Source organism: Fulmarus glacialis, unplaced genomic scaffold (assembly GCF_000690835.1).
Source record: "Fulmarus glacialis isolate BGI_N327 unplaced genomic scaffold, ASM69083v1 scaffold27925, whole genome shotgun sequence".
NCBI classification, from domain to species: Eukaryota; Metazoa; Chordata; class Aves; order Procellariiformes; family Procellariidae; genus Fulmarus; species Fulmarus glacialis.
Window position 1 is genome coordinate 1,316 of NW_009212735.1, and position 8,499 is coordinate 9,814.

General features: G+C 44.2%; 1 protein-coding gene across 1 annotated transcript in view; it reads left to right on the top strand.

The window, feature by feature from the left end:
• The window catches only part of NOLC1 (nucleolar and coiled-body phosphoprotein 1), a gene marked incomplete at its 5' end in the record, with an annotated part of 9,488 nt that extends 1,312 nt beyond the window's left edge, over window positions 1-8,176 (top strand). The window contains 11 exons of the mRNA XM_009577982.1: window positions 338-447; window positions 1,235-1,376; window positions 1,907-2,010; window positions 2,699-2,849; window positions 3,737-3,877; window positions 4,299-4,388; window positions 5,722-5,868; window positions 6,082-6,636; window positions 7,147-7,263; window positions 7,655-7,731; window positions 8,018-8,176. Of these exons, the coding sequence (XP_009576277.1) occupies window positions 338-447; window positions 1,235-1,376; window positions 1,907-2,010; window positions 2,699-2,849; window positions 3,737-3,877; window positions 4,299-4,388; window positions 5,722-5,868; window positions 6,082-6,636; window positions 7,147-7,263; window positions 7,655-7,731; window positions 8,018-8,176 (1,793 nt within the window). The remainder of the gene's footprint in view (window positions 1-337; window positions 448-1,234; window positions 1,377-1,906; window positions 2,011-2,698; window positions 2,850-3,736; window positions 3,878-4,298; window positions 4,389-5,721; window positions 5,869-6,081; window positions 6,637-7,146; window positions 7,264-7,654; window positions 7,732-8,017) is intronic.
• Between the last annotated feature and the right edge of the window lie 323 nt (window positions 8,177-8,499).

Consider the following 8,499-nt stretch of genomic DNA (forward strand, 5'->3'; position numbering starts at 1 on the left):
TTTTGTAAGCTGGAAGGTGTGCAGACCCAGTTAATGTTATCTCAGTTTGTGGGGACACTTTCTTTGTGGGGTGTCCTTTTTGGTGATAGAAGTCTGCACTTAAATGCGTATGTGACAAAGATAAAATCTAGAATTGGTTTTATCCTCTTGCCTACCCATTTTGGACACTTCTGCCGCACCTGCTCAAGAAACAAAGTCAGTGTTACGAACTTCAGTCATGGTTTAATGACCTTAATATATCCTTTTGCCCTGGTGCACACTAGTGCAGGATATAGGTACAGGAAAGTTGTGAATTAACTTATCATCGACATGTGCTGTCTCTTATTTGCAGCTAAAGCAGGAGCTGTGCCCAAGGCAAAAGCAGTTCCTCCAGCCAAGAAGGCAGAGAGCAGCAGCGAGGACTCCAGTGATGATTCAGACTCGGAGGAAGAGAAGCAGCCAGCAAAGGTCAGCTTTTCTTTCCAGCCTCTTTAATGCATGTTTGATAGTGATGGATAATAGCAAATTTGACCAGCAGAATTCTCTCTGATATTGGGCTCGCTTCTCCTGAACTATGAAGTGCCTGGACTGCTGCAGGTGCAATGTAAGAAGACATTTCTGTAGTGGACGGTGTGCCATTTGGACTGCTCCTGTGAAAAATTAATTTCATGTCCAGCACCCACTTTGTTTCATATCCAAGTCTGCTCCTTGCTTTTATTCTAAGACTGCCAGGGCTTACTTTTTTTGCAAAGAAATATTTATTTACAATCACTAAAATAAATTTGATTTTTTTTCTACATATATGTGTATATTTAAAAAGAGAATCTTCTCTTTCCTTTTTCTTGCTGCAGTCAGGTCTTGAGAAGTGGGGAGGAGGAAGAATGATGTCGGTGTACACTAGAGGAGACCAACCAGAGTTGCCCAGACAGTATTTTCAGTCTTCAAACTAGTGTGGTCTGGAGAAGGAAGAGAACAGTGCCAGCCCCAGAACTGCCCCATTTTGAGGAGGCAGAACTGGAGACTGAAGTGCAAAGGAAGTCTCCCATGGGCTGCTGGGAGGTTTCCCAGAGCAAAATTGTTGTCCAGGGATTTTCAGGCCCTATCCATTAGGCAGAGCGGTGTTTCCAAGTCAAAATGGTAACCTCTATGAAAGACAGCTGTTTATACTCTCTGTACATGTGTCCCTCTGTACTTAACAGCCTCTTTTTCTTTTCATGGCCACAGCGGCTAATCAGTTTTCCCTCCTGTTGTTTAGAAAGGCGCAAAACCTGTGGTGAAGCCAGCTGGAACCAAAATCCAGCCTCAGAAGAAAGCAGAGAGTTCCAGCTCTGACTCGAGCAGCTCAGATGAAGAAGCACCAAAGAAACAGCCTCCAAAACCAGCAACACTTAAGTCAGGTACTTCTTATTGTGTATCATGAGTCAAAATGCAAAACCAAAAAAGCCAGGGGAGGAGTGATGGGGGCTGTATTTACATGCAAAGGCATATGTGTTAACATAGCAGTCTGAAAATCTGCTGTCACTGCCATTCGCACTCCAGTCCAGTCTGCTTCTGACATGGAAGAGGTGTAGAACTGAGGGCAAATAAAACATCTGGTCCCAAATGCTGCATTGTTTTGCATAAGTAGCTGTAATCAGCAACCTTAACTGCTTAAGTTGTGCTTTTGCCAGTTTCTTCCCCTCAAAGAGCAGGGAAGATCTTTATTTAGCCTTTAGTCCTGGAACTTCCAATAAGATGGAATGGACAGTTTTCTGAAAACTTTCTCTAACCTTGCAGTAGGATAAAACAACAGTTCTGCAGTACTGCCTTAATCTGCCCTATTGGCTTCCTGTGGTTCTTTTCTCTCTATGATACTTTATGCTAAATGTAATTACCCCTCATCTACCATAGCATATTTTCTAATGTCCCTTTTTACTTATCTCAAAAGGAAGTAAAGCTGCCCAGGCAGCCACCAAGGTGGTCAATGGAAAAGCAGCAAACAGTAGCAGCAGTAGTGAAGATTCTGATGAGGAAGAGGCTGCACCAAAGAAGGTAAATTAGACCATGAAAAATTTCATGAGCACTGTAGAAGTCTAGTAAGACTAGGTGTATCTCTGTCTTGAAGGGACTGTGAAATATGTAGACAAAGGCGCAGACTACTACAACATGCTGAGCACAGCATTTGTGGCTCTTGTACCTCCTTCTCCTTTATACAGTGGGATTATGTGTTCTAGAACCTCTCCGTGCACTGGCTTTCTTCCCTAATACCTCCTTACCGCTTCCTCTGCTCCTTCCTTTTACAGGAAAACATCTCATTGTGTCATAACCATATTGTAGTCTCCATTATATGTTCACTTTTGCATGACTCTCTTGTGCTTAGCTATCTGTAACTTTGAGCTTTCCACCAGGGACTGTTTAAAAATGTTTCCTGCAACACAGAAATAATCAGTTGTGTTTAATCAAGTGGCAGTTGCTACCATTTGAGTAAGTTCTGTGCCTCTGAGTCAGAGGAGCTCCTCATTAGGGTTTCGTGCAGCAGAAAACAACAGCAGAGTGGCCAGAAAGATCATGATGCTCATGTGTTTCCTAAAATTTGCATTTGAGAATCCTCATTAATCTTTCTCCCTTTGTCTTCAAAATTTGCTCTCTTAAGTGAGGCGTGGAGTTAACCAAGATCCACATCCCCACAAGATTTCTGTAACTTCTTTTTTAACATGTATTTTTTCCTTCTTGTGATAAGGCTGTTCCCAAGAAATCACCTCTGCCGAAACCTGCAGCCACTCAAGCGTGTACAGGGAAAAACAAACGTGCCAAGGAAAGTTCCAGTAGTGAGGACTCATCTGACAGCTCAGATGATGAAAAGCCACCTGCAAAACAAAAGCCGAAGTCTGGTAAGTACTAAATACCATTGCTGCTGTGTGGGAGGATGCTTTCTGCTAGTCCCTCTGTTCCAGGAGAAGTGTGTGCAGGACACAGGCAAGTCTTGCTGCACACAAGGTTCCAGGTGGTGCTGGTGGTGGTATCATGAACCAGAAATACAGCAGTTCTTTTCATGTGTGCTGTTGGGGCTAAGCTTACAATTCAGCTCCTCCCTCAGCAAGGGATGGGGGGTGAGAGACATTGTGACAGACTCTGCTTGGTTTGCTGCATGTCTTCTGTTCAGGTAGCTTTTAAGTACATTCTTCTTGCAGGTTTCCTGTCTGCCAGGATTTGGGAATTAATTTGCCAGTGGTTTGGTTATTCTGTAACTGCAGCAGTTTAAGCTTTTTTAGATTTTTTTGTGAAGTATCCAGGGCTGTTCAGTTGCAATCCAGCTGATGGGCTAAATGGGCCTCTGTTCAATACAGTACAGCGCTTTTAGGATTCCAGTAGAGGGCTGATTTAGTGGAGGATCAAGCATCGAAACTCAGTTTGATTCTCTAACCAGAGGATTTGAGAAGGCAGTAAATGAAAACAATCAACAATTGACATCTCTGTTTTTTTCTGAAAAAATCTGGCAACACAAGCTCCCATTCTTCTAAAAGTGCAGAGGAAACTTCTGCAGAGGTGGTTGGGTCAGCTGAACCCTAAGAGGAGAGTTAAACTCACAGTAGAAACAGAAGGTAGCAGTGGGGTGGGTGTAACCTTTCAAATTATAAGCTAGTATTTTTGATTTTATCTATGGAAGGGGAATAAATGGAACCAAATAGCAGAAGTGCTTTCTTCTAACTACAACAAACATCTCACTTGCTGCTCGCATTATCATGCAGGCATCTGAATGCTGTGTCTCTCTTTGTAGGTCAGTACAGTGCTGTACCACCTCCTCAAGCTACGCAGACAAAGAAGGGCCTTGCCAAGGCTCCTGCAAAAAAGGCTGAGAGCAGTGACTCTTCAGACAGTAGTGATGAGGCAGAGCAGGTGCCCCCAAAGGGAGGAATAGGTATGTTGTGAGGAAAGGAGGCTGCAGAGGAAGTACTAAATGGTGCAGACAATGTTTTGGCAATGTCTTGGTTTCCTTGAAAAAGCCATTTGACTTTGGTCTATGTTGCTGTTTGCTTCTCTGGAAGCTTCTGAGTAATTTGAAAGCATCCCAAACAACACACTGTACAACCTGTGGATCCAAACTGTGCGCAGGTTGGGTTACTTTGCACGTGTTGGTTTGAAAAGTGAGCAGGATCTAGTTTAACGGGAATAAGCCAGGCCCATTACTGCAGCTGGCCAGGTCCTTGCTTGGCTTCCAATGTGCTGGCTGAATGGCTGGTGCACTGAGAAGGGAGCTTTTTCGCATCTGAAAAGGTTTGGATCTTGGGACAAACGTTCGATGTGGATGTGGGCCGTTAATTTTAAACTTGGTTTTGCAGGCAAAGCAGTAGTAGCTAAAACAATCCCTGGCCCCCAAAACAAAACTGTGACTACCAAGAAGGCTGAATCCAGTTCTGACAGTGACTCAGGTAATTCAAGAAATAAAGTTTTGATTTTTTTTGTGTTAATGGTTTTATTGGCCAGATTGCTGTGTAGTGGTATATCTGCTAAGATCCTTAGCGTATGAGCTCAAAAGCTTCACAGTCTCCATAGCTGACAAGATGTGAAATTGAAAAACAGCAGCCTGCTATGCAGAGTGGAGTCTGACCATGAGACACCAGTGAGACTATTGGCGGGTGCAGAACGGTCTGCATATTGCTGTATGGAAAGGGTGGGGCATCATGTGTATCAGGTTTCTCCAGGAAGGTTAATGGCTACATTTTTTGACGATCTGTGTCTTAAGATTTTGGTTTCTGTTACCCCATTGTGTTTGGGAGAAGTTTCCGAAATAAAAAATGTTATCGCCATACCAAGTTCAAAATTGACTCAAAAGATGCCTTCTCCTAATGTGACCCTAGAAATGGGGGCAGCGTGCTTTGTATCTTCTGTTGGTGAGGTTTAAGGTTTGCAATGCTGTATTTCCCATGTAAGTTCCCTGTGTGCTACATTTCCCCTCCAAGTTCAAGGTGCTTCTGTTGTATATTTCAACATCTCTGGTGTCACGGCAGGGACTGTGGGTGGCAGCTGCCTGTCTGTCTGCAGGCAGCTAGCACTAGACTGTGTGATCCTTCAACAAGTGGCAGGAGTTCTGTGTTTTCTAGTTTTGTTGCCTAGTTTCTCACAAATGGACAAGGTTTTGATTACTGTTATTAAAGTGTTCAGAAATGTTGGAATAGATCAGGCTTAGCATTCCAGATTGCTGTGACAGACAATACAAAGGCATATTTGTACGTAGGAGTCTCCAGTCCATCCTCAGACTGCTGCAAAGCACATCTGATACAGGAAATAGAAAGCTGAAATGAGATACTGTGCTATTGCTGTCTCACTTTCCCTGCTTTGTCAATTTTATCTCCTGATTTCTTGCCTGTTCTTTGATCTTTACCACATAGCTTCTTTTCTCAATGTTTGTTCTCCCTGCGTTTGTTCTTGGTGATACCTGTACTTTCTCTTTCTCCAGTCCCTTATTCTGTACCTCTTCTCCTACATTATTCTCCAAATATCTGCTTCCTTGTGTATGCATTAGTGAAGAACTTAAACTGCTTGTTTCTACTTCGAACGAAGAAGAATGTGGAAAAATGAATGCTGTCCCCTGACCATTCAAGTGTTCATCAAATGCTGCTTATTGCCAGTTATCTAGTGGCTCAGCCTTGAGCCGCAACCCGTTTTGCTTTTCACGTCCCCATGAATTATGTATGTGTCATTACTAAAGTAACCTGCACCAGAAGCTTATTAACTTAAAAAACATACTTGTTTTTTGTTTAGATTCTGGCTCTGAAGATGACAAGAAGAAGGTAAGGAGTAAGCTCCCAGCTAAACAACCTGTGATAAAGAATACTTCCAAACTGGCAAAAGTAGCCGTCAAGCCTGGACAAGCAAAGAAAGACTCCAGTTCCTCCTCAGACAGTTCAGGTATTGGGTAGGAGAAAAGGAGAATTTCCACATTGTGCTTGCTCAGACCTCTGTATTTCTAGGCAGGGTATGAGGGTGCAGTTGGACGGGAATACCCAGTGTTGTTTCAAGCAGCTAATGAAGTGCACTATGTATCAACATTGAATCTGTATGCTAGCTTCATGCTGAAGGAATAGGGCTTAGCCTTGATTATTCTTTTCCTTTCCATTCTAGATTCTGACAAGAAGGCCCCTGTGAAGCCCACAACTAAAGCAGCAACCCCTGCAACAAAGAAGTCACAAGCTGCCACAAAGAAAGCGCAAAGTAGCTCCGATTCAGATAGCAGCTCCAGCAGCTCTGAGGATGAGAAGAAGAAGAAAGGCACTCCAGCTAAATTAGCTGGCAAAGTGGGTAAGCCAGTGTCCAAACCTTCTACCCCAGCTCCCAAAGCAGGCACTTCTGACTCTGATAGCTCAAGCAGTGAAGAAGAAGAAAAGAAGCCAGCGGTAAAACCAGCCACCAAAACTGCAGGGGCAGCAAAAGCAACTGTGGGGAAGAAGGCAGCTGCTTCTAATAGTAGTAGCAGCTCATCTGATAGTTCCAGCGAAGAGGATGAGAAGCCCAAAAAGGCAGGGAAGGGGGCACAGAACAATTCTAAGACCACTGCCTCCAGAGAGAAATCGAAAGCATCCACACCAGCAGCAAACAACCTGAAGTCTAAGCCAGCTGGTGGCAGCAGTAGTAGCAGTGAAAGCAGCTCTGAAGAAGAGACTGGAAAAGTCAATGGAGGTATTACCTACAGTCTGGGAAGAGGGTCTGTCAGGCAATGTTACTGAGCTAAACATGAATGGGAGCTTTTCCTAAACAATATTCAGTCTAATCTCTATGTGCTATTAGATTATGCCATCTGCTGCAGTACTGAGAGGGAAGGGCTAGTTTTTAATTTGGTGTGATCCTTTTTGTCTGTATTGCATATGTGCTGGCAATGGAATTTGTGGTAACATGAAGTACATTTCTGTACAGTTGTTGCCAGTTGCCATCTGTGCGCGCACAAGATTTGTTAGTGACAGCAAGGCAGCAAAATTATCTTTATCCATTAGGATAGGATGGCAAAATCCTTGCTCACCCAGAATGGCTATTAGTGTCTGTTACAGCAGTCTGTTTTCTGGGTGGGGTAATGCAGAGACTGATTCTCACACCTGTGTCAACACTGGGTTTGCATTCTGGGGGAGAGATGCCATTACTTTTCCCAACACTGCAGTTACTCCCTCTAAAGTTTTACTGCTGTATGTCTAACAGGCACGATCAGGAAGAAACAGAAGAGGGAAGATATTCAGGAGCCAGAGACGCCACACAGTAAAAAGGCAAAGATCAAAGCCAAAACACCACACACAGTTCCCAAGGTGAAACAGGTGAGTGAGGGTAGACTGTGGTGACTGGTGGGAGAGGCATCTCTGTCTCCTGAACAAGTTTTGGGTTTTTGGGGGAGGTTGGGCCCACAGGATTATTTGTATTTTTGCTCCCTCCTCAAGCACTTGAACCTTGTCTGGAGAACCCTAGGTAGTGCACATATGTGCATAATGTTATTCTGGCAAAGGTTGATTGGATATGCTTGCACAGGAGCATCCCTGAGCTACCTGACCTGAAAAAGGGAAAGAATTATGGATCTGAGAAACACTTAAAGATTGAGGTGACCTGAACAGGGCTATATATTTGCAGGGCAAGGAGACAAGAGGTTGACACTGAGGGAATATCATGCACATGTATGCGCTTACTGTATCTCGTTTTGTTTCTCTTCAACAGCCAGCCTCTCCATTCCGCCGCGTAAGGGAAGAAGAGATTGAGCTGGATGCCCGAGTTGCTGATAACTCATTTGAAGCAAAGGTAGGGCTAGGTAGCGCCCAGAGTGGTAACACTTGGCCTCTGCAAATACAGATCAGCAGAGCAGCCTTGGCGTGCTTGTGGGCAGTCTTTTTGGTGGGAACTTTTTCCACCAGGAGGTGCTGTTAGGAGGCGTGTGAGCACTGGTGGGAGGTGTGTGGGAGAGTGGTATTAGCTCCAGTGTTAATGTACTGGTGTTTGCTGGGTAGGATGTATTGCAAAGCATTGCCTTTACTCTCTTGGGTACTGCCCTGAATTTCTTTTTCCTCTCCCCCTTCATCTCTCACAGAAAGGAGCAGCTGGTGACTGGGGTGAGAAGGCTAACAATATCCTGAAATTCACTAAAGGCAAATCTTTCCGCCATGAGAAGACAAAGAAAAAACGAGGCAGCTACCGTGGGGGCACTATATCGACCCAAGTCAATTCCGTCAAGTTTGAAAGTGACTGAGAATGTTTCCTTGGGAATTCATAAACCATCTGCTCATCAGGATGGCTTGGATGGGCATGTGGACATTATAGATGTCAAGCCTGCCTGGAATGCTACCTCCCCTAGCCCATTGTGGGGCAGGCAGCTCCAGTGTGGGGATATGGGAGAATGGTTGGATGTTTCCCCCTTTTATTTCTAATTCTGGTTTACACCCCTAATTTGGAACCGTCCTTGAGCTGGTGTTATTGGCACCACTAGGGTGACCGCCAAGAGTTAAATTTTCTACAGTCTTATTTTAAAAGGCTGGCAGTAACATTTCATTTCGATTTCCTGCCCATCTAGTA